The 25,746-nt window shown below is 39.1% G+C and overlaps 1 protein-coding gene across 4 annotated transcripts in view; it reads left to right on the plus strand.

The window, feature by feature from the left end:
* Window positions 1-25,746, plus strand: part of Pnpla8 (patatin like phospholipase domain containing 8) — a 61,734-nt gene that overhangs the window by 9,251 nt on the left and 26,737 nt on the right. For 2 of the 4 annotated variants that reach the window (XM_052738403.1, XM_052738402.1), the window contains 3 exons: window positions 14,273-15,399; window positions 15,490-15,639; window positions 21,622-21,773. In XM_052738403.1, the coding sequence (XP_052594363.1) occupies window positions 14,362-15,399; window positions 15,490-15,639; window positions 21,622-21,773 (1,340 nt within the window). In that variant the 5' untranslated portion in view covers window positions 14,273-14,361. The remainder of the gene's footprint in view (window positions 1-14,272; window positions 15,400-15,489; window positions 15,640-21,621; window positions 21,774-25,746) is intronic. The other 2 variants (XM_052738405.1, XM_052738406.1) reach the window with 1 other exon arrangement.

Here is a 25,746-nt window from a genome sequence, read left to right on the forward strand (position 1 = left end):
GGATTACCCTTTTATAGAGTCCCTTCTTTGTATTTTCAGCCTAACTTGACATCAAGCCTTCTTTGTCAGCTATGAACTAGCTTCCCCTGCTTGCTTTCAGATACCATTTGCTTGAATATCACTTTCCATCCATGTTTGCCCTTGACAATGAAGAAAGTTTGTTGCAGAGAGAAAACAATTTTTTTTAATTTGTTAATCTTGTTTTTCATTTTTACTTTGATTTAAAGCAGTGATTTGCAGCCCTCCTAATGCTGTGACCCTTTAATGCAGTTCCTCATGTTGTGGTGACCCCTAGACCATAAAATTATTTTTGTGGCTACTTCATAACTATAATTTGCAAATGTTATGAATTGTAATATACATATCTTATTTTTACCAATGGATTTGGGAATCATGACCCACAGGTTGAGAACAAATGTTTTATTAGCAACTGTGTCTCCTGTAGCCCTGGCTGTCCTGAACTCCTTGTGTAGCTAAGGATGACTTAAAACTTCTAGTCTTCATGCTTCTACCTCCTGAGGACTAGGGTAACAGGTATGCACTGTCATTCCCAGTGTTTGCAGTGCCAGGGATTGAACCCAGGACTTTATCCATGCTAGGCAAGCATTTGTCATGTGAACTTCAGTTCCGGCTTTTTTTTAGTCGAAAGTTAAGACAGTTTACATTCAGGGTATTTTTTTTTTTTTTTTTTTTTTTTTGGTTTTTCGAGACAGGGTTTCTCTGTGTAGTTTTGGTGCCTGTCCTGAATCTCACTCTGTAGATCAGGCTGGCCTCGAACTCACAGAGATCCACCTGCCCCTGCCTCACAAGTGCTGGGATTAAAGGTGTGCGCCACTACTGCCCCCCAGGGTATTTTTAAAATAACTTCATTCGTGTATAAAGTATATTTTGGTTATTGTAACTACCCACTCTCTCTAAACTTCCTTCCCATTATTATTATACCACCCATACACACAAATCCCTTTCTCACATTCCTCTCTTTCTCTAAGCCCACTGAGTTCATAGATTTAGAACTATTCTTTGGAACCTGATGGGCTCCTCAGTGGGTACACAACCAAAGCCAAAGACTGCTCCCCTTCAGTCTATCGGCAGCCAGTAGTTCATCAGGGATAGGTAGAGCCCCCAATATCTTTGATTGATTGTTGATAAATGCAGTCTTGTATAGTGTAGGCAGAGTTTCTCTGTCCCAGCAGCCCCTCCCAAATAAATGACAGGGAGACTTCTTATTAATTATGAAAGTTCAGCCGATAGCTTATGCTTGTTACTAGCTAACTCTTACATTTTAAATTAACCCATTTTTTTTATTTACTCTCTGCCACGTGGCGGTACCTTCTTTCAACACAGCACATTTATCTTGCTTCTCTCCCAGGACTCCTTTTACTCTGCCCTGCTTTTTCCCAGCATTCTCTCTGCCGCGAAAATCCTGCCTAGATATTGGCCAATCAGCTTTTTATTAACAACGAGAGCAACAGATTTTCACAGTGTACACAAGGATTATTCCACAGCTGTCTAGGCCCATTGCAGGCTGCCACAGCTGCTGTGAAGTCATGATTCTTGGCTGTACTCTGTCCGGAAGACAGCATTTCCCAGTCCTTCTCCCTGTCTTTTGGCTCTTACTCTTTCTGGCTCTTTTTCTGTGATGATCCCTGAGCCTAAGAGTAGGTCGTCCAAATGTCCTGTCTAGGACTAAGCACTCCGCGTCACTTCCTCAGCACCTTTGCTCATCTGTTCTTGGGCACTGTTCTCTGCACCATTTTCTGGACTGTTGTTATTGCAAAGAGAAGCTTTTCTGATTAAGGCAGGAAGTCTGGGCATATAAAAATGAATGTTCTCAGGTTTTCTAATGAAGATACCAATGTTCTGGGTCCACCCTGCCGTCACTGGTCACAGTAGCAAGTCTGCAGTCCAAGCTGCACCACTTTATTCATTCTGTCCCTCCCTCCCGGAGAGAGTAGCCCCTTGCTAGGTCCCTCAGTTATTCAAAGGGTCACATACATTTGCATGGAACTCTGCAGTTACACGATTAACATTTAAAATTTTTTGGCTCTTTCTGTGTTTGTCTCCCTTTTGTGTCCTCCCACTGGAGTGTAACATTCTGTAACTCAAACTGTTCTGAGAACAAGGAAGAAAATTTGTAAAAGAACTTAAAAAAAATCCAAGTAACAGTGAAGTTTACCTGGGGCCTGCAACAGATAAGAATTTTATAGCTTCACAGTGTCAACATGTGTCCTTAGGTTACATCATAAGTGTAATTTGGAATTAACTTTCCTTTAACATATTCATAAATTAGTATATTGATTGCTTTGGCTCATAACATTAAGGAAAGATTTTTGTATTGTAAAGTAAGATTTTCATTCTAAAGTATTTCACTTTTACTTGTAATATTAAGAGAGGATTTTTATATTGTAAAATAAGATATTTAATCTAAATACAAACCTAAAAGACCAAAATATGTCACCAAAAAGTTTGTAAAAGCTAAACTGTAAATATATTTTATATTCATTATATTTATATGTTATTTAAAGCTCTCTGGGTAAATATTAAATACACTAGCATAAAATCAAAATGTAACTTTTGTGCTAACAAAATGTCTCAGTGGATAAAAGCATTTGCCCCCTATCTTGATAACCTGAGTTTGAGCTCTAGGAAATATATGATAGAAGGAGAGAATCAACTCCTACGAGTTGACCTCTGACATACACACATACTTACCCACTAAACTTAATAATAAAATTTAAAACTTTTAACTTTCTGATTTAAAAAATGGCATAGAAAAACAAGGATTTCATGTTTTTGTTTGTTTGTTTGTTTGTTTTGAGACAGGGTTTCTCTGTGTAGCTTTGCACCTTTCCTGGAACTCTCTTTGGAGACCAGGCTGGCCTCGAACTCTGCCTCCCGAGTGCTGGGATTAAAGGCGTGCACCACCACCGCCCAGCGGATTTCATGTTTTATCCCTCTACCAAACGAGATATTTAAAATTGAACAATTGTATTTTATCCAAATGACTCTGACACAAGGATATAATGATATATTAGTGCTAGTCTGTCAGTCTGTTTGTTTTCCCAGTGGGTTAAAGCTTTCCCTTGCTGGAAAACCACATCCTTAGCAGTAGGAAAAATTCTATTAGAAAGAATTATTCCTAGTGGAGGTATTCCTGTTAAAGTACATAATGATGATTAAACTCACTTTAGTAAACAAATATTTAAATCTGTTTATGAAGTTTGGCCTATTATACAACATTTTATTGTGTTTATCATTCAGTCTTTTGGGTTCTACCAATAAATGGCTCTACAAAAATTTTGTCAGAATTGACAAAAACTTTTGACTTCCTTAGCCAAAGACATTATTTTCAGTCTAAGAGCTACACCTTTTTTGAAAATATCAGTTTTCTTATAAAATAATTAATGAAAATAAAGACTAGCTGGGTGGTGGTGGTACACACTTTTAATCCCAGCACTCAGGAGGTAGAGACAGGAGGATTTCTGTGAGTTCGAGGCCAGCCTGGTCTACAGAGAAAGTTTCAGGACAGCCAAGGCTACAAAGAGAAACCCTGTGTCAAAAAAAACAAAAAAAAAGAAAAAAGAAAAGAATGACTAGAGCCATCTTTGTTAATGGAAGTATACTCTATTACAAGAGACTTTTAAATATAAACTTAAAAATTCAAAATTTATTTGTCTTTCCATAGTCAGCCACCAAAATACAAAGAACCAAGTGAAAGTAGGCTAAAACTAGCAGATTTTGTCAATTAAAAAAGATGTAACAAAAGATTCAAAAGATTCTCTTCAATCTTGTAGAATTGGGGTTGGAGAGATGGCTCAGCAGTTAAAAGCTCTTTGTATTTACTTACTGCTTTAAGTAAGATTGTCTGAGATACTTCAAATTCTGTTGGTATACTTTTCTGAATGTAAAGACAGTGCTATTCTTGGCTCTAGCAAACTACAAATGAAGATCATGCTGTTACGTTCTCTTAGTGGTCATGGTTTTCTGATTACGGTTTGCTTGGTCACATTTTCTTCCTCCTTAAACCAAGCCTTCATGTTAAGTCACAGTCTTTGTTACTTTCATCAGAGTCCTCTCTTCTATCATGTTTTAGTATATTTTTAAATTGACAAAGTCTTATTTTAGATATCCCAAAAGAAACTCCAGAGCTGGAGATATAGCTCAGCAGTTAAGGGCACTTTTGTATTTGCAGAAGACCTGGGATCAGTTCCTAGCACTCACATGGTGGCTCATGATCATCAGTAACTCCATTTCCAGGGGATATGATGCCCTCTACTAAACTCCTCAAGCACCAGGCACTCAGGTGTTGCACATGCATACATGCAGGGAAAACACTCTTATACAGCAAATAAAATAAATACAAAAATAAAAATAAAAAAAAGAAGCTCTGTTTGGGGACCACTCTTGTTTTAAATCCAAGCTTTCAAAGCCCTGAACAATGAAACTTCTTCCTGCTAAGAAGGAAAAAAAAAATATTAAGGCTAACCGATTGAAACTTGCTATTGATTTTAACAGAATTGTTGTATTACAAATTAAAGGCTCAGGGAAACCTTTAATAGTTAGGTATAGTTATAGATATAGACACAGTCAAGTGTCGGCCTACCCTACAGTAACTTTGACTATTGACTCCTATTTAAGGCTACCTAAAGATCTTGGGTTGGCTGGGCTTTTTTGTTTTGTTTTTTGTTTTCTTTTTTTTTTTTTTTTTTCAAACTGTAAAAGAAAATCAGATATAATGACAATAGCATTTATAGTTCTTTATATCTTGAGAACCCATGGTTTTTTGTTGTTGTTTGCTTTCTGTTTTGCTTTTGAGATAGAATTTCCCTTTGTAGCCCTGGCTAGAGACCTGGCTGGTCTTAAACTCACAGAGATTAGAGACTTGGGTCACCTTACCCTACAAGTGAGTGTTCTTGATTAAAAAGGTCTTTAAAGGTGTCCCAATAGAATACTTAGGATATACATGTACATGTATATATACCCAAATATTCATATATTGCTAATGAGAAGTAAATAGACAGTATTGCAGAGTGAGTCTTTTTTCCATTTCTTGAACATAAAATTTAAAAATGAAATTTAGCTATGCTGACAAAATCTAGAAAAGTCTTGATTTCAAGTCAGACCTCATTTCTATCTCTTGTCACTAATAGTATTTTGTATCTGGGGAAAAAGACAATTTTGTTAAAAAGAGACACTATACTGTTATCTGATTGTTTCTGTAATGCGACTATCCATTTACTTCCCCAAACTGAAATCTGATATACTATTAACATAGTAAGACAGATGAAATTAGTAATTATAAATAAAACTTAACAATAATTTAGATATTAAATACAAGTCTAAAATAAGAGCTAGGAATTCCACAGGAGATTATAGCTATGGAATCCATCTTCCCTGCCCCCCTTCAAATAAATGAAAATTGAAAACTAGTACCATGTCTCAATACTCCAAACATCAAATGGAATATTTCATAGAGTACAAATAACTGTAAACATAGTCAGTCTAGTAGAGTATGATTTGGAAACAAGTTAAAAGCCTACCTCTCTTATCTGCTACCTTTCTTTCTTTAGACCATATTGTGTCCTTGATTATTTTAACTTTATATATAATCCCATATTTATGTCTAGGACTGGAGAGATGGCTCAGTGGTTAAGATCACTTGTTGCTCTTGTGGAGGACCTAGATTCAGTTCCCAGCATCCACATGGTGACTCACAACTGTTTGTAACTTTGACATTCTCTTCTGGCTTTCATGAGCACTGGATATGCACATGGTCCACAGACACATACATGGTAAACACCGATACATATAAAATAAAAACTATATAATATACACATCATTTTATTTATTTCAGATACAGAAAATATAAGAAGAAAAAAAATCAGACCCAGATCCTGGTGTCTGATAGATTTGATGGTATCCAAGGATTATTCTTCAATGACTTTGCCAACAATTTCATGAAGACTGTCCTTCTGTTTACTCAGCCTCACCTTTATCAGAGGATAGGAGAGAAATGAGCTTGCAAGGGTCACCCTGAAGGAAACAGCATCCTTTAAAGATGTACAAGGTTGTATGACAATTACAACTTCAGGAAAGCAAACAGAATATACAGATCCAGGACTGTTGTAGTTAGAGTTTCTGTGACTGGGCTCAAACACCATGACCAGAGCAACTTGGGGAGGAAAGGATTTATTTATCTTACACTCCCATATCACTGTTCATCATAAAAGGAAGTCAGGACAGGATCTCAAGCGGTGCAGGAACCTGGAGGCAGGAGGGGTGCTGCTTACTAGTTTGCTTATCATGGCTGGCTTGCTGCAGGCCGCAGAAATATATCATAAGAACTCAGCTGGTTATGGCAAAGTCACTACCTGGAGGGATCAGGGAATTTCTCCAGAGGAAGCCAAATCCCAAGGAGTTTTTGATGTTACTTGGCTTGTTATTATCAGCTGTATTCTGTTATGAAAATCATGTGTACCTTCATAGCTTTCCCAATTGACTTTTCCCTAAGAAGGGCTAACAGTGTGGACTGATCACTCTCTGGACATACACATTCCAGGTATTTGGAGAATAGTCTCAGGAAAGGCTTTCTCTGGAGTCAGATTATCTCCCTTAGCCACTTTCAAGGACTACAGGAAACACCACCCAGATGGGCACCCAAGTTCCAAGGATAACAATGATAACAGCCCACTTATAAATCTCCTGACTTAAATTCCACAAGGAGACACCGCCCAGGGGGGCATCCAACTTCCAAGGACTAACAATGATAGCAGCCCACAAGCAAGTCTCCTGACTTAAGGTAAATTCCACAAGGAGACACCACCTAGGAGAGGTGGATGTTAAGTAATAGCTTTACACAATTTAGCTCGGACCCTCCCTTTATATACCGGGACTTCCAGGGCACAGGGCAGAGAAGAGAAAAGAGAATGGAAGAACTAGATGGGTAAGAACTTGAGAGAACAAACTGAGATGGGGAAGAACTAGATTGAAGGGCTAGAAGAGAGTACTAGAGGAACGAGATGGAAGATGAGGAAGAGGCAGATGGGGAAGAGCAAGATGAGGAAGAGCCAGATAAGAGAGAAGGAGATGGGAGAGGAGCTGATAGGGGAAAGAACTAGATAGATGAGAACCTAAAAGTGACAGAACTAGATGAAGGAATTAAGATAGAACGTAGAGGGGACAGTAGATAAATATAGAGAAATCAGGCAAGAAAGGAGCTAGACATGAGAGCAGAATAGAAGCTGTGTAGAGAGAGAACTATCACAGAATAATAAAGTGTATGAACTAAGGAGTCTTGTGTACATAGATTCATTTCTTTTCATCAAAGATTAATTATCAGCTGGTTGTAGATTCTTCCCGGACCCTGGGAGGGGACTATCGAGGGGCTGGACCCCCATAGTCCCCAATACTGGCTCAGCTTGCTTTCTTAATAGAACCCAGGACCACCAGCCCAGGGATAGCACTGTCCACCATGGGCTGGGACCTCCCTCATATTACTAATTAAGAAAATACCCTAGCTTGCCTACAACACAGTTTTATGGAGGCAATTTCTTAATTGAGGTTCCCCCTCTCAAATAATTTAGCTTGTGTCAAGTTGATATAAAGCTATGTCACAAGCACCAAATTATCTTGAGCTGTTTTTGGTTTCTCTGAAAGCCATTCATTGCTCAACCCCATGTCTGACCTAGTATACTCTGTAACTGCCAAGGCATTTAAAATGGTTTTTAACAGATCACTTATGTGGTTATTTGACTCTCAGTGGTCCCCATTGAGTTATATGTTTGCATCCTTGGTTCCCAGTTGATGGAACTGTTTGAAAGGATTAGGAAGTGTGGCCTTGTTGAAGATAGTCCCTGGGGGTTGGATTTGAGGTTTCTAAACCTATACCATACCTAGTTAGCTCTGTCTTGTATTTGTGGATCAGACACAAATTCTTGTGTTTGTGGTTGTAAGCTCTCAGCTACTGATTTAGCACCATGCCTGTACACCTGTTGGCATGTTCTCCACCTTGATGGTCATGAATTCTAACCCTCTGAAACTATAAGCCCCAAATAAACTTCTATAAGTTACCTTGGACATAGTGTTTTATCACAGCAATAGAACAGTAACTAAGACAGAAGTTGGTACCAGGGAGTGGGGTATTGTTGGTAGACCTGTTGATACTGTTTTTTTAAGAGGAATGGGGAAGACTTTAGGAGTTTGGATTAGGAATGCAATTAAACACTGTGAGCGGGGCTTAACAGACCATCCTGGTAGAACCTTGCAATACATTAGTGCCAAAAGCAAGTAGATTATGGTGGCTTAGCTTAAGAGGTTTCGGAGGAAAACAATTTTAGCAACTGGCCTAAAGAGCATTCTTGTGTTGTTCTGGCAAAAAATGTGGTTGCATTCAGCCCTTGTCCTAAAAATTTTCCTGAAGCAAAATTGAAAAGCAGTGGATTAATTTCCTTGGTGAAGATATCAAGACTGCCTAAAACTGGCACTATCATAAGGTTACTTGTAATCACTCCTATGAGGGTCTATAATGAAAAAAAAACAAGCAGGACAAAAAGAAATAGAAAATGTGTATTTTTGAAGTAAAAATGAGCACCAGGAAATTTAACAATGAAGCCACAGCTTGTGCTGAAACAGATAAAAAGTTAAAAGCCTGTTCCAAAATGGAATAAAGAGAGGGATGCCCTCAGGGCAGGCACCCAGCTATACTTCCCACTTGTAGAAAGGAAATGCCTGAAGAATATTGTGCCTCTAAAAAGCAACTACAAAGGGAATCTTAAGCAAATGTGATTCAATAGGAGCAGGCTTTCTCCCATATGGACAGTCATACTTCATAGTGTCATCCAAGTAGTTCGGGCTTTAGAGTCATGAAGGACACATGAGTGTAACATGAATGGTCTAAATAAAAACCCGGTACCTGATATTTCGGTAAAAACTGAAAGATTAGAGAAACAAAGGAACAAGCCACTGCCATGTCTCGCCTTGCCAGTTCCTCAGTTTGAAAAGGCTTCAGCCAATAGGCTTCTAGCTGAATGAGCTTCCTCATGCCTTACATACCTTTCTCTGCCCAGCTTTCAGTTCCTGGGATTAAAAGTGTGCCCAGATCAAGACCCCCAGAAAGACCACCAAAGACAAGCATGCCTGATTGCAAAAGCAAGGTTTAATTCTGGATATACAAGCCTAGGCAGGGACTTCGTCCAATACATCTGTTATGCCCAGATTGGGACCCCAAAGATTCCACCACAGACCTTAGGTACAGAATGCAAAAGCAAGGTTTATTTCTGTTTACAAGCCGCGGGCAGGGAAGCTCGATCCAAAGCACTCACTCGTAGTAACCATGAGGCCAGGAGGAACTTGCTTTTTCTTTGTGTGGCTAGCTTTTTAAAGGCAAAATCCACAGGCCCTTCAGGGGGGTTGGGGGAGTTTTGCATGGGTGCAACTCAGATTGGTTTATTTTTATCTCTGTTCTCTTTTAATTGGGTGAGGGTATGTAACCTTTGAATTTACTGGTTGGTGGTTACAATTTATTACTTCGGGGGCAGTCCATCACAAGTCTCAGGCTTTGTCCTTGAGCCACCATGGGGGCTGGCTGGCCAAGCACGTACTGCACATAACTCTAAGTTGGTGAGGGGCCCCAGAGAGTAAACATCTGGCTGAACTTTGAGCAGTCAGAGTACATGCAGAAAGGGAGCTACTGCAAGGACTATGTCTTTTGTTCATGGCCCTCCCCAAAACTGCTTGCTCAGTCTCAGGAAACTGAAATTGAGGCTTGATCTCTGAGAGAAGACTAAGCAGCCTGTTATGGCATCTGCTTGGTCCTTTCACATCCAACGCAGTGGAGGCTGGGGGAAGTGCCCACCTGTCTGCAAGCTCAGTTTTTAAAGGCAAAAGCCGCAAGGTTATATCATTTAGGGGTGCTAGTACAGGTACAATTCTGATTGGCTCGCTTCTAGGGGCTTTCTAGAAATCATGGCTTAATCTACTTCTAAGGGAGTGGTTACCCGCCACCATTTCTCATTGGCTGCCCTCAGGTGGGGACATTTCTTCGGTCAGTTACCCTTTAAACCAGGGAGAGGACATTCCATAGTGCGGCAGTCACTACCTCGTGACTACCTTGTAACTCTGTACTTTTACATTTCCTGGTTTCTGGAATCTGAACTGACTGGTTTCAGTAACTAATGACCTATTCCTAAAAGGAGAAATCTTAGGCCTTAATTTTAGGGTGAAAGCATTTTGGTCTTATTTCTAAGATGGCTCATTTTGGTCTCACAAAAAGCATGTGTGCTTCCCAGTACTGGGATTAAAGGTGTGTGCCAACACTGCCTGGCCCTGTTTTCTCTCCTAGACTGAGTAAATCTCCTGTAGTCCAGGTGGCTTTGAACTCACAGAGATCATCTCTGTCTCCTGAGTTCTAGAATTAAAGGTGTGTGTCACCACTGCCTGACCTCTGTGTTTAATCTAGTAGCTTGTTTTGTTCTCTGATCTTCAGGCAAAATTTATTAGGGTGCACAATATATCATCACACATGAGCAAAGGGGTTGTATAATCTTCCTCCATGGTTAAGGAGAGCTGTTGAGGCCAGGCAACATGTGACAGGGTAGGGGCCGAATGAAGGCCCCAAGAGTGCAAGAGTCTCTGAGGCCATTGTGTGAAGCTATGAAAGTGAAAGCAAGATCCTCTTCAAGATGTTGGAGACACCAGAGTCATGAGACATATGCCAAGGAGATCTACAGACAGGGAGTAGGACCAGCCCAAGGAAGAGAAGTGTGTTGCAGTCAGCAAAGATGGAAGGGAAGAGCCTTCTAAGTCCTTTGACATCAGACATGGAGCTCTAGGATTTGGAGTTTGCCCTGCTGGGTTTTGATCTTGATTTGATCCAGTATTTCTTCACTATTGGAATGGTAATGTATACTCTGTGCTATTTTATGTTGGAAGTATATATAATTTGGTTTTTGCTTTTGCTTTTACGGTCCTTACAATTAAGAGGTTGCCTTGAGTTTCACAAGAGACTTTGGACTTTTAAACTGTGTTGAGACTGAAAGATTATGGGGACCTTTGAAGTTGGACTAAATGGGTTTCTCATTGTGGTATGGCCACAAGCCTTTGGTGGGGGGAATTGAATGTGGTGGTTTGATGAGAATGACTTTCTAGTTTTTTGAATATTTGAATACTTGATCCCTAGTTTGCGGAACTGTTTGGGAATGATTAAGAGGTGTGGCCTTGTTGGAGGAAGTATGTTAGTGGGGACAGACTTTGAAGTTTCAAATACCCTTCCTCCTCCCAATTAGTGCGCTCTGCCGCCTACTTGTGATTCAAGATGTAAGCTTGTGCTTGTGATTTGAATGAAAATGGCCTCCATAGGCTTATATGTTTGAATGTTTGGTCCCCAGTTAGTGAATTGTTAGGAGGTATGATCTTGTTAAAGGAAGTATGTTACTGGGGATGGGTATGTTGCCTTTTCCTTGGTCATAGTGTTTAATCACATCAGCAGTAACCCTAACAAAGCTCTTAGCTATTCCTGCCACCATGCTTTTGCTTTGTCATGGACTCCTAACTACCTCTCTGAAACTGTAATCCCCAAATTAAGTGCTTTCTTTTATAAGTTGCTAAGGTCATAGTATCTTACCACAGCAATAGATGAGTTCAAAAACTAAGAATGTTCTCAGATAGGAACACTGCAACCTATGTTATAGTTTTACCTGCTCTGCTGCATCCTATCTTCCTGTGGTTCTCCATACAGATCCATGTCTCAGTACCATATTTATGACTTTCTTTGCTCCATAACTACTAATATCTTACATAACTACATCTACAGTGATCAGCCTGAATCTTACGTGCTCAGACCATATTCACTCATATTTGGCTCAAGGACATACTGTTTTATTTTCTTTAAGGTTAAAGCTATGTTTGATTTTGACCCACTTCTTCATTTCCCAAAATTACATCTTTTCACAGGAAATAGCATCTCCTTTGTTGGTCTGACTTTTCTCCATAATTAAAAAAATAAATAAAATTTAACAGTGATTTAAAATGTATTCAGATCTTGAGGTGGTTGTGGCATACCCTTGCCTATAATCCCTGCACTATGAGGAGGCAGAGGTCAGCAGGTCTCTGAGTTCAAGAACACTCTGGTCTACAGAGCCAGTTCCAGGACAGCCAGGGCTACACAGAGAAACTCTTGCCTTGAAAAAACATAAATAAATAAATAAATAAATAAATAAATAAATAAATAAATAAATAAATAAATAAATAGATAAAATTTTATCAGATTTTGTCAAGTCAGAGAAACTCTTGTCTTGAAAAACCAAAAATAAGTAAATAAATAAAAATAGATAAAATTTTATCAGATTTTGTCAAGTAGCTTCTGGAGCCTATTTTCCTAACCCATTATCAACAATGGATAGCACTTCTATTTCTCTCAGTTGCTACCTGCCCACCCATGGCTACTACTAGAAATTGATTGTGTGACCTTTCATATACTAGGTGAGGTCTGTCTCAGGTATTTCTGAGGTATGTCTGCAGCCCTTACTAGTTAAAAGGATAGGACTTTTGTTTTTTTGTTTGTTTGTTTTTGTTCAGTATCTCACCCTGTAACCCAAGCCACTTATCACCATGAAGCTCATACTCATTTTGAATTTATGATCTTCCTTGTAAGTCTTCTGAGTGTTGGGATTATAGGCATATACCACCAAACCTGGCCAAAATATGTTTTATTTGGTGCTTTTTTATTTTGTAAATAGTTTTTGTAAAGATGTATTTATTTATTATGTATATAGTGTTCTGCTTACATGTATGCTTGCAAGCCAGAAGAGGGCACCAGATCTCATTACAGATAGTTGTGAGCCACCATGTGGTTGCTGGGAATTGAACTCAGGAACTGTGGAAGAACAGCCAGTGCTCTTAACCACTGAGCCATCTCTCCAGCCCTTATTTTATAAATATTTTTAGGATTTTACTGTTTTATTTTTCTGTGGATGGCCTATTTATGTCTCTTGTCCATTTTAGGCTACTCCTTTTTATGTATATTTTTCTGTATTGCACTTATGACCACTTGCAAGCTGCTGCACATAATTTCTGATGTGTGTATGTGTGTCGTCTTTTGTCACTTTCCACCTTATTCTTTTGAACAGGATCTCTCACCTAAGGCTTACCACTGCCTAGACTGACTGGCCAGTGAGCACCTGGATTCACCCCCCCCACACACACACACTGCAAAAGGGGAGTTACAAGTATAACTTGGGTCTTTATGCTTGCATAGCAAACACCTTACCCATTGAGCCATCACCCATCTCCCTTAATTTAATGAGAAATTACTGGACAAGGAAAATTAGGGAGCCTCTTTAATGAGCAGTTATTACTAGATAAGGGAGATAGTCTTGATGTGGCTCGCCCTTCCTTCCTTCCTTCCTTCCTTCCTTCCTTTCTTTCTTTCTTTCTTGGTTTTTTGGGACAGGGTTTCTCTGTGTAGTTTTGCGCCTTTCATGGAACTCGCTCTGTAGACCAGGCTGGCCTCGAACTCACAGAGATCCGTCTGCCTCTGCCTCCTGAGTGCTGGGATTAAAGGCGTGCGCCACCACCACCCGGCTGACATGGCCATTTCTTGCTCTAAACTGGAAGTTCTTTAGTAACTTGTGTATGGCCTCAGCATTTAATACCATGTCCACTGTGGATTTGAGCATTCTGTAAATGATTCACAACAGATGAGATAAAGGTCTGACTCTTGTGTTCAGAGTGCTTAAAGTCTAATGTCTCCAGCTAGTAAAGAATTTAATAATAATAAAAAAGAGAAAATAGTATAATTAGAAAAACTTAGTAGGAAATGTCTCTGATTTCTTCTTTTAAATGTCCTACTCCCCAACTTCTCACTGATATCTACATCGAACCTTTAATTATTTTTTCTTATTTTTGAAATTAAATCTCACCAGCCATATTGGAAATATAGTGTTTCATCTTTTAAAACTTTTGTGTATTGTTATATGTTATGTGTTTGGCCTTCATGTATATCTGTGTACCACATTTGTGCAGTGTCCTCAGAGTCCAGAAGTGTGGGTTTCTATCCTCTGAAACTGGGGGTTGTAGACAGCTGGGCTGTGAACCTTGGAATTGAACCTTGGGTCTTCTGCAAGAACAGCAAGTGTGCGTTACTGCTGAGCCGTCTCTCCAGCCTTATTACATCTTGTTTTGAAATGGTTTGTTGCTGTGGTACAAAGTCGTGTGTATAAACTCGACTTTTATTTTTAACTTGAATACTAATTAATCTTTTTTTTAACCATTTCAGGTAAGAACATGAATTATGGAATTTCTTAAGTGAAGCATTCAGGAGTGAAATGAGAGAATGTCACATAGAAAATAAGTGATTTTTAAGTTATGTCTATTAATTTGACTCTAGATATATATATTTACCTCCTTAGTAATTCAAGAAGTCTTTGTGGGATTCAGAGAAGCAAACAGCTGCATTTTGTATGTTCTAAACATGACTGGCGAATGACCCATATCAGTGTGCACAGAGATTTTCACACAAGTAGGAGAAGCTGTCAATGGAGCCGAGGCGAAGCTGGCTACAGTAAGCGTTGGCACTCTCCAGGCAGCCATGGCTTCCATACCGGAACTTTGAAACTCTGCACCTCTACTCCCAAGGGACTTACAAAAGTGAGCCTTCGTATGTCCCGTATTAAAAGCACTTGGAATTCTGTTTCAAAGGCTATTTTTGGCAGTCAAAATGAAATGTTTTCACGGTTAGCTCAATTTAAGCCAAATTCTCGAATATTAAGAAAAGTATCAGATAGGGGCTGGTTAAAACAAAAAAATGTTAAACAAGCCATTGAATCTCTGAAAAACTATAGTGATAAATCAGCAGAGAAGAATTCTTTTGCCGAACAGAAAAGTTACATTGCAGATAAAGAAGAAGACACAGATAAACGGAGCCTTTTCCATTACACATACGGTATAACCGCCAGATTTGGAGAGTCATTCTACTTTTTAGCGAACCATATTAATTCATACTTCAGTCGCAAGGAAAGTATGTCTGAAACAAAGGAAGATAAACGTCTTCAGGACAAGCCAGACCTTGAAGAAGAGAAATCCAGTTCTCCTGCCCCTGACATCTTGACAGATGGGCCAGACTCAGGATCTCCCCTAGATGCTGGGGACAAACCTTCCAGCCCTAGCCGGATGCCTGAGGTTCTTCCAGTGTCTGCAAAGCAAAGTATTGCTAACTTCCTTTCTCGTCCCACCGAAGGCGTACAAGCCTTAGTCGGTGGTTACATTGGTGGACTTGTACCCAAATTAAAGTCTGACTCAAGGAGTCCGCCAGAAGGAGAGGAAGAGCCTGCGAAAACTGAGCAAGCTGTCAGCAAAGACAAGAAGGCCGAGGAGAACAAGCGTATGTCTCTCCAGCGAGAAAAGGCAAGTTGTTTCTCAGGGTGGGCCTAAGAAACGTTAGCCATTTATCGAGTAACTTTATCTCCTAATGACGTGTTTCCTGTGACCTTGTAGATTATTGCAAGAGTGAGTATTGATAACAGAACTCGAGCCTTAGTTCGGGCCTTAAGAAGAACAGCTGACCCAAAGCTCTGTATTACTAGGGTTGAAGAACTGACTTTTCATCTTCTAGAATTTCCTGAAGGAAAAGGAGTGGCTGTCAAGGTAATTTCTGTCTAACTTATTTAATATTTGTCTTGAGATAAAAATTCTAATGAGCCTTTTAAAGTGGGGAATTCAAAGCCTTTCTCATTTGAAAATTGTTGTTGTTTCAAATCCCACAATATATTTGGTAATTGCCCCATTATTTTATGTACACATTAGGCTAATGAATTACTTTTGTTATTCATTATTGTTATTCTGTGATATACATTCTGCTCTGATTGTGAATATCTGTACTTTGAGTTGAGCATATGTAAAAATGGAGCATAAGTTTAAATAAGTTAATTGTCGAATCCTTAATCGCAGTGCAGTCCATTTTTGCCATGTAATCATTTTTCAGACTATGAACTAGCCAGGTGTGTGATGCACCTTCAATTCCAGTGTTTGGGAGACTGAGGCAAGAGGACATTAGTGTGAGGCCAGCCTAGGCTATAAGAGCAGGAGTCTGTCTAAAAAGAAGACGGGAAACATAATATAGAAAGCCATTGCTGCTTTTTATTCACTGTCCCATGATGCTTTTACATTTGAAGTCCAAACATTTTAACTAATAATTGAATTGGTAAGCAATTAGCTTTCCTCGCTTCAGTAGTCTACATATAGAGTAGTGAACAAAGTTTAGACTTCCTTAAATAGACCATTTGAAGAGAAGCTAAGTGACCAAGGAAGGTGAGTCTCTGTGTCTGTACTAAGTTTACTTGTATGTTTAATAATTTGGAAATACCATAATGATATTGTTACAATTTCATTAAAAACCTGTTAGTGCTTTTTTTAAAAGTCTACCACACAGACAGGTATTAGTTCATACTTTTTCTACCTTCTGTCTTGTTGAAAAGTATTTCTTTGAAATGTACCCTTCAATAGTTTTACATTGTCTGACACATACATAACAGAGCTTCAATATTTTATATTTCTAAAATTTGAGATTTTTATTTCATATATAGATGTATCTTTTAGAGGTAAGATTTTTAAATATATGTGTTCTTTTAAAGATAATGTTCATGTCAGGGATAGCCAGAAAGGAGAGATCTAAAATAGAATTACTGTTTTAGTTCACTGAGCTGTTGTAACAAGTACCTTACACTGGGTGGGTTACATCCAGTAGAAATCTGTTTCTCATAATCTGCATACTGAGAAGCCCAGGGAAAATTGCTGACAGATCTGGGGTTTGGTGAAGGTTGGTTGGCTATATGATGCAGCTTGTGACTAGTTCACAAGGCATCATCTCCTTTTAGCCCCTTTCTCAAGGTCTCTAATCTCATACATGAGACAGAGGTCTCATGACCTAAGCACTTCCTGAAAGATACTACGTTGTAATATTAATGCACCAGGAACTAAGTTATGATATGAATTTTACAAGAGTCTTAGCATTCAGATACAGCATATATTTTAAAGAATGACTTAACAGCATCTTATTCAAGATTAACGTAGATACGTTTGGGTCAAGTGAAGTTCACATGCTCAGCATAGAAGCGAACAGAACATTGCCTGTGCCCTAGAAGTCTTCCTCACCTCCTGTAGTCTGCAGAAAAGGTTAGTTTGGGCTCCATGTGTGTTTGCTTTCTTTCCCATGACACATAGACAGGATTTATTCAAAGTGTGGTATGTAGTTATAAATGGTCCATCCTTGTTGCTTGTATTTATTCTGGTAGGTCACAATTTATTCTTTGTACTGTTAATGGATTCTGGGTAATTTTCAGCTTTAGTCTGTCAGGAATTGTCTTAATGGTTGAACTGTTGAGGATTCTCTTTTATTTGAGAACTGATCCCAGATTGAAGAAACTTTCAGTACTGAGAAGAAATGTGGTATAGAAATTCAATTCAAATCACTCAGGAAGGAAAATATAGGTAGCTGGAAGAAAGTTGTCACATTTCCCCTAAATACTAATCTAATAACAATGAACGGAAGAAATTGCATCATGTGTTGCTTGGCTGTGTACTTTGCCAACTCAACTTGTTTTTGCCAATTTCGCCCAATGTCTTAAGCAGCTTTTTGTTTTTTTTTGATCTTTGTATTCTTTAGATAGATTCATTATGAAGTTTAGCCAGACCTTAAACTTACTATGTCGCTCATGCTGGCCTGATCTTCTCCTGCCTTCTGCTTCTGCCTTTCAAGTGCTGGGTTTGTAGATCTGCACCACCATGTGGGGGTTAACCAGCTTTTTTTCTGGTTGATGCAGTTCTGTTGTATGTTAAGGTTTACAAGTTCTCTAGGAAGACGTGTAAGTGTACAGTGTCTTACCACCTGTGCTTATCTTTCAGTCTTTTTAAAAAATGACAGATACTAGTTTTAATTTAGCCCAGTTTATATGCATTTATGTGTTGTATTTAAGAAATGTTTGAATCTTCACATTTTTCCTTATAAGTGTAGCGCTCACCCACTCATCAGAGAAGTTTTTTTTTTTTTTTTTCAGGGAAAATTGTAGCAGTGGTAGTGGAAAGATTATGACACCCAGAGACTCAGGATAGTTGCTTCTAGATTGTGTCCCCTGGATAGGACAGGGACAGTGTACCCAGGAAATCACAGCTGCCTTAACAAGACAGGCATAAGATAGTCGCAGTTGGAATGTTATGTGGGTGGGGGAAATTCCACAGTGAAGAGCTCCAGGTAGTCAGTGGCTGCTGAGAGAGGGAGAACCAGCTCCCTCCGGGGAAGAGCTCCCATCGGGAAGAGCTCCCATCGGGAAGAGCTCCCATAGGGAAGAGCTCCCATAGGGAAGAGCTCCCATAGGGAAGAGCTCCCATAGGGAAGAGCTCCCATAGGGGTTGTTCAAACCCAGGCAATCAGCCCCAGGCAATCAGCCCCGGACACCTGGACATTCAGGCAAAGCTTAATGGACTCAGTAGGTTCTGTTCTCTCTCTGTCTCTCTCTCTCTGTCTCTTTGTCTCTGTCTCTGTCTCTCTCTCTCTCTCTCTCTCTCTCTCTCACATACACACACACACACACACACACACACACACACACACACACACACACACACACTGCCCTCGCCGCCGCCGCCGCCACCACCACCACTACCACCAGCAAAGAAGAAGAGATCATGAATTTGGGAGGGAGGGGAACATAAGAGAAGAGGAGGAAATGATGTAGGTGCAGGACTTATATATGAAGTTCTTAAAAAAATGAAATTAAATTTTAAAAAGAAAAAATTTTTTTCTTCCCTAAGTGTTTTTCTGGGTTTTCTTTAAAAATTTTGTTTTACCTTTCACACTAGTATGTATTGTTTATCTAGAGTACATTTGATTTTATAGTGTAAGGTAAAAGTTCTGATAGGTAATATACATGTCCAGTTGAACAAACAACCATTTATTGAAAAAAAAAAAACTTGTCATAAATGAGGCAGTTATTTATGGGGTTTTTTTTTTTTGGTTTTTTGAGACAGGGTTTCTCTGTGTAGCTTTGCACCTTTCCTGGATCTCGCTCTATAGACCAGGCTGGCTTGAACTCACAAAGATCTGCCTGCCTCTGGGTCCATTTTTTATAGTGGTCTATTTCTGGACACAATATTTCGTTCTGCTAGTATATTTATCTATTTTTGCTCCAACACTGTACTTCGTAAATTTATGATAAACTTAATGTCCAGTTTTGTAAGGCTTTTACCTTTGTTCTTCCTCATAATTTTTAACTCAGCTTTTCTTTTTTAAAAAGATTGATTTTAGCCGGGCGGTGATGGCACACGCCTTTAATCCCAGCACTCGGGAGGCAGAGCCAGGCAGATCTCTGTGAGTTCGAGGCCAGCCTGGACTACCAAGTGAGTTCCAGGAAAGGCGCAAAGCTACACAGAGAAACCCTGTCTCGAAAAACCAAAAAAAAAAAAAAAAGATTGATTTTAATTTTTTAAAGCTATGTATATGAATGTGTGTCTATGTAGGTATATGTGCATGCAAGTAAAGTTGCCTGTGGAGGCCAGAAGAGGGCATTGGACCACTAGGAGCTAGAGTTACAAGTAGTTGGGAACTACCAAATGTGGATGCTGGCAACCAAGCCCAGGATTTCAGCAAAAGCAGCACATGTTTCTAACCACTAAACCATCTCTCCAGCTTCTTAGCTTTGCTATTATTTTTCTTCCTTTTCTTTTTTATTTATTTTTATATGTCAGTCTGTGGTAACATGTGAATCTGGTGCCCTGTGGAGGCCAGAAGAGGGCCTCAGATCCCCGGGACTAGAGTTATAGTAGTGTACTTCCTTGTGGGTCCTGGGAATTGAAACCCAGTGGGAAGTTCAACCAGTGCTCTTAGTTACTTACTAAGCTCTACAGCCCCTACTTTGACTATTCTTAATTTCCATATAAAATTTAAAGTTAAACAAAAAGAAGAAAATTATGCTAAGATTGCCTTGAGTCAGTAAAACATTTTATGGTAAAGTAAGTATCAGTTTGATCTTTGTTTTCCATCGGTATTTAAAAATTCTAAAGTGTGAATGCCTTATACATTTTTCGTTAGGCTTATTTTGTTAATTTATAACTCTGGTGTTTTGAAGTATAATTTTATTAATGTTACTATGATTTAAGCATCTTTTATTGGTAATCTTAATAGGAGAATCACCCCTGGTCTTTGACATATTGATACTGATTTGACATACATCATGACTTCTGTATGCTGGGCATTGTGAGTTTCAAAAATTACTTAAGCTCTAGATTTCTTTTTCTAGAGAGTTACTTCGCTCCTCTGCTGACATACAAAATGGAACGCTATCACTAAGTTAGGACAGAGCTGAGTTAAAGATGATTAGAATTTGGGGAACACCTCTAATTTTCCCTGTTTTTAAGGTATATTCCTGGCCTACTACCATGCCTTAGGTCATACAAACTCAAGAATACAAAACATTATCTTGTGTTTCAGAAGGCTTAAGTTTAGCATTTCCCCCCCTCCCGTGCATCCTACTGAATTAAGTTGAAATCAGCTGTGCAATGTAAGCTCCCCAGGCATTTAGTTTTGTCACACCAGCCTCATGAGAATACATGCTTAGCTGGGTTCTCTGTTCCTTTGTGGCCCTCTCTAAACCAAGCCCAGCTTTTCTATCCTTTGTGTCTTCCCAGAACCAGCAAATGCCTGAAAGGAAGAGAGCAAGTTTCTCAGCTTCAGGCAGCAGCTACCCTCTCCAGATGGAAAGCTGCTCACCATACTACATTATCAGCTCAGTAGTGCGTTTGAAAGGTGGTCTTCTTGAGGCTGCTCTTGGCATGGGCGTGGACTTTAACAAATTGTTCCATCCTAACCAGAAATGGAAATTTGCCTGTGTAGCCTCCACCATGGTTCAGATTCCTATAGGGGTCCTTTGGAGTTCAGTACTAGCTAGGGCAAAAAGCCAAACACCAAAACTAGTATTTCAGATTTGTTTGGTCAGAAAAAGGAGCAAGTGAGTAATGCACTGGGAAATTATTCAATACACAGCTCAGTTTTTGCCTTAAATTTATGTCAGCTTTTTGTCAGAATTACTAATTATATTAAGAGTTTATATTTTCTCTATTGAGTATTGAATGTTTTCTTTTTTTTTAAAGGCAGTCTTGCTATATAATTCAGGCAGGCCTGAATTTATTCTGTAGCTCAGGCTGACCTCAAACTCACAATCCTCCTGCCTTAGACTCCTGAGAGCTGGGATTTTAGGGGTGTATTATACCATTTGGCAAACATTGTACATTTCAAGAAAATATTCAGGCAGAGGCTGTTTTTTTTTTTTTTTAAACCTCAAATTAGGACAAATATATGCTAAATTGTTACTGGTATTAGCATGTCATAAAGTAATCATTTGTAATTACAGAGAAAGTAATAAATACAATTGATTTTATGACCTACTCATGTCAGCTAAAAATACCTGATTTCTTTTTGTTACAGCGTGTCACTGTTTAGCACAGGCTGGTCTTGAACTCCAGATTCCCCTGCCTCTATCTCCCTAATGTTGGGATTCCACATTTGTGCTACCACACCAGCTACATTCTCCTTCTTGGTTTGACATAAGTAACAAAGTTTTATTTTTCTTAATGTAGGAAAAAATTATTCCATATTTATTACGACTTAGACAAATTAAGGATGAAACTCTTCAGGCTGCAGTTAGAGAGATGTTGGCCTTAATTGGTTATGTGGATCCAGTGAAAGGCAGAGGAATCCGCATCCTCACGATCGATGGTGGAGGAACAAGGTAAGGCTAGAGAAGTGGTGTTTACAACTACAGCTTGTTGCTCGAATCCTAAATGGTCTTATAATAAAAAACCCGGAGCCAGATACTGGTGTAAATGCTGAAAGATCAGAGAGACAAAGAACCAAGCCACTGCCATGTCTCACCTTACCAACTCCACAAATCATCTGTTTGAAAGCCTTTGAGTCCTCAGCCAAAAAAGCTCTCTAGCCAGAGGGTTTCAGTTCCTGTCTCCTCACGCCTTATATACCTTTCTCTGCCCAGCCATATTACTTCCTTCCTAGTGCTGGGATTAAAGACGCGTGTGCTTCCCAAATACTGGTAGCAGAGGTATAAGATCTCAAGTGCTGGGAATAAAGGTGTGTGACTCCCAAGTATTGGGATTAAAGGTGTGTGCCACTACTGCCTGTCTCTGTTTCTCTCCTAGACTGAATCAATCTCATGTAGTCCAGGGTGGATCTCTGTCTCCCAGTGCTAGAATTAAAGGTGTGTACCACCACTTCCTGGTATCTTTGTTTAATCTAGTGGCTTGTTCTGTTCTCTGATCTTCAGGCAAATTTTATTAGGGTACACAATATATCACCACAACAGATTTAATTCAGTTTTTGAGATTTTAATATAGTTATCATAAAATCAATTTTTTAAATTTTTATTTTTTGAAACAGGATTTCTTTGTAGCCTTGGCTGTCCTGGAACTCCCTCTGTAGATCAGGCTGGCCTCAAACTCACAGAGATCCTCCTACCCCTGACTCCCAATTGCTGGAATTAAAGGCATTTGCCACTACCACCCAGCCGTAAAATTGGTTTTTAAGTAAAGTATAAAGCCACTTTTACTTATGAACATAAAAGCTATATTGTGACATATATTTGGGTCACTTGTTATTTTGATTTAATCTCTTTTATATTGCAGATTTGGTCTTTAGGAGCTTACCAACCATTCTCTCAAAAATTTAACAATGTTTTTTTACCTTAATAGTGTGTTTATTAGGTGATGGTTAGAAGGGGTGTGTAGACCATCAAGTTGTTGCTTCTCCCTGTCTTCACTTGATGCCAGTTACGGTGCAATAGAAAACCTAAGAATAAATGCAGTCTTTGTTTAGTAGACAGTTTCACTGTCAGTCTTCAGTCTTCCTCTCCGCAACATTGTGCTTATTCTTTCATAGTTTACTCTGTCATGGTTTACCTCGTTTCTAGCCTTGTCTTTTGAACCTCTTCCCTAGAATTTTCTGTGCTAGGTTCTGTTTCCTTTGACTTTCCGCCTTACCTCTGATTTTACTATGTACTTGTGTACTGTTCAGCGTTCGAGCAGTGCCCCCTTTGTGGCATTTTACAGTTCTACCTGGCAAGTCCTTAGCATGGATATAAAGTGAGGCAGTAGATAAGAGAAGGAAACGAGTTTAGAGTCTAGGCATAAGACAGTTAATTACTAACCTTAGATGATGGTCAGTTCTGAAGTAGGAAGAAAAGATATTTAAGAAAATTTTGAAGAAAATGAGACTAGATATGGTAAAAATCAGTTAAGATAATTTTAAGTATAAACCCTGTGAGTGATGAACGGAATTGCCAAGACAAAGATGATTGGTATTGGAAAAGAGGTCTGTTTGAGCATGAATATAAGGTTACATATCTGTAAAGAGATGCTCAACTGTCATAAAAGACCCAACTGAAGAGAGAAAAGTCATAAGAGATTTTAATGGATATTTTGCTTTTAGAGTTACAGGGTTTAACCATAGCTCACGCTGGCCTCCAACTGTGATCCTCTTCACTCAGCCTTCTGGGAGCTAAGATTACATGTGTGCATCACCATACCCGGCCAGCATAGTGACTATTTAATGGGAAAGTGAAATAATCCAGTAAGGTGTTCTTTCTTCATGTGTTAATATAAAATAGTAATGAGTTGGAGAGAATTGTTAAACTTGACTGAGTCAGTCCCACTTTGTCATTAAGTTCAGGGGAGTTGGCATAGGTAGTTTCATTCATTGAGTTAGCTTGTTGAATGCCCCTGTTTTCTAGAAACTCATTTAGATATTGGAAACATTGAGTAGCAATACAGACAAAACTCATGTCTTGATAATGCTTGCATTCTAGAGGAGAAAAGAGATAAGCAGGAGAAATAACAATGTGCTTTTGGGTCTTTGTGAGTGCTCTGTAGGAAAGCAAAGCAAAGTGAAAGCAGGGGAAGAAACTTTATAATGATTGACTTCACATTAAAGAATTCGTATTTACCAGTCTGCAAGACTATTACAAGTCATTAACATTTCTGTTTAAAGTGAGAGCTACAGTATGTTGGAAGAGACATTAGCTATTCACTGCTGTGGGAGTGCAAACTGGTGTACTCGCTGTAGAAATCAGTATGGAGATTCCTAAGATAGCTAGAAATTGATCTGCCATATGATACAGCTATAGCACTTCTGGGCATATACCCCAAAGATACACAAAAGAGATACTTGTTCATCAATGTTCATTACTACTGTATTCACAATAGCCAGGAAGCAGAACAGTCTAGATGTCTACCATCTGATGATTAGATAGTGAAAATATCATAATATACAAATATAATTTTATTCAGCTGCAAAGATAACTGAAATTGTAATATTTGCTTATAAATGGATAAAACTGGAATGCTGAATGAGGAAACCCAAACCCAGAAATACAAGTGTCACATTTTCTCTCATATGTGGATTTTACGTTTGTGTTTTTAGCGTGGAGTACCTATAGAATCCAGGAAAGTAGAGATGGGCCATTTGGGAAGGGGAAGAGAGACCTTAAGGGAGGTTAGAAGAACACAGGTGACAAGTGTGAACCCAAATGGAATGAGGGTCCTGAGCAGCAAGGTGTCAAATGGGGGACCAGGGGTGAGAAATACAGAAGACAAAAGCAAAAGCTGGGACTAGGAGGTCTTGCATATGCTGATTGCTTCTGCCAAGCACAGTTACTAAGTACAGCACCCGTTAAGTACACTGTTAGCCGGGGGGAATGACCAAGGTCAACAGAGAGCTAAATCAAGACAGTTTTGGCAAAGAGAACACAGGATACCCTTAGACACTACAGCCCAGGAGGAAGAGTCCCATCCTCAGAAACGGAAACCTTGACTCCTTCAAGGCATAGCTCCAGCCTAAAACTGACCTTGCCAAGTCCAGTCCTGGAGAAGGACACAGAACGAAAGTTCTCTTTGTCTTTTCGTTGGGGCCTCTGAGAAAGTCTTGAGTTAGTCTGGCTCCACACAGTAGGGGATGGGAGAGTAGGTGTAGCTAGAGTTTTCCTGCCTGGCCCACAGTCAGGACAAATCTCTCTCACCCGCCAGTCCCAAGCCGCTCAAACCCGATCAAGTAAACACAGAGACTTATATTGGTTTCAAACTGTATGGCCGTGGCAGGCTTCTTGTTAACTGTTCTTACAGCTTAAATTAATCCATTTCTATTAATCTATACCTTGCCACATGGCTCGTGGCTTACCGGTACTTCACATGCGGCTTGTCATCATGGCGGCTGGCAGTGTCTCTCTGACTCAGCCTTCCACTTCCCAGCTCTATTCTCCTCCTTGTCCCGCCTATACTTCCTGCCTGGCCACGGACCAATCAGTGATTTATTGGGGGTTTTTTCTTAATAAATAAATGGTAGCTTGAAATTCTGACTAGTGAAAAATAACTAAAAATATATAGGATTATAGCTGACCAACTATATTAATAAAAGAAGAAAACAGTTTACAGTACCTCAGAACCATTGAGGATGATTTTTTCAAGTGTTTTACAGAATTGAGGTTTTTAAAAATCTAATATTGGTATATTTTTATATTACTTAAAAACAATACTACACATGTGTTAGTATGCTGCCATTGTACAGGCTTTATATTTGTATTTTGAAGTGATCCTAAAATTTGGTCAGATGATTATTTTTATTTTATTAGCATTTATTAATTGTACAAAATAATGGGATTCATTATGGTATGTTATATTTGTATATAATATACTTTGAAC

This window comes from Peromyscus californicus, unplaced genomic scaffold (genome assembly GCF_007827085.1).
Source record: "Peromyscus californicus insignis strain IS unplaced genomic scaffold, ASM782708v3 Scaffold_15__1_contigs__length_86483966, whole genome shotgun sequence".
Classification (NCBI taxonomy): Eukaryota; Metazoa; Chordata; class Mammalia; order Rodentia; family Cricetidae; genus Peromyscus; species Peromyscus californicus.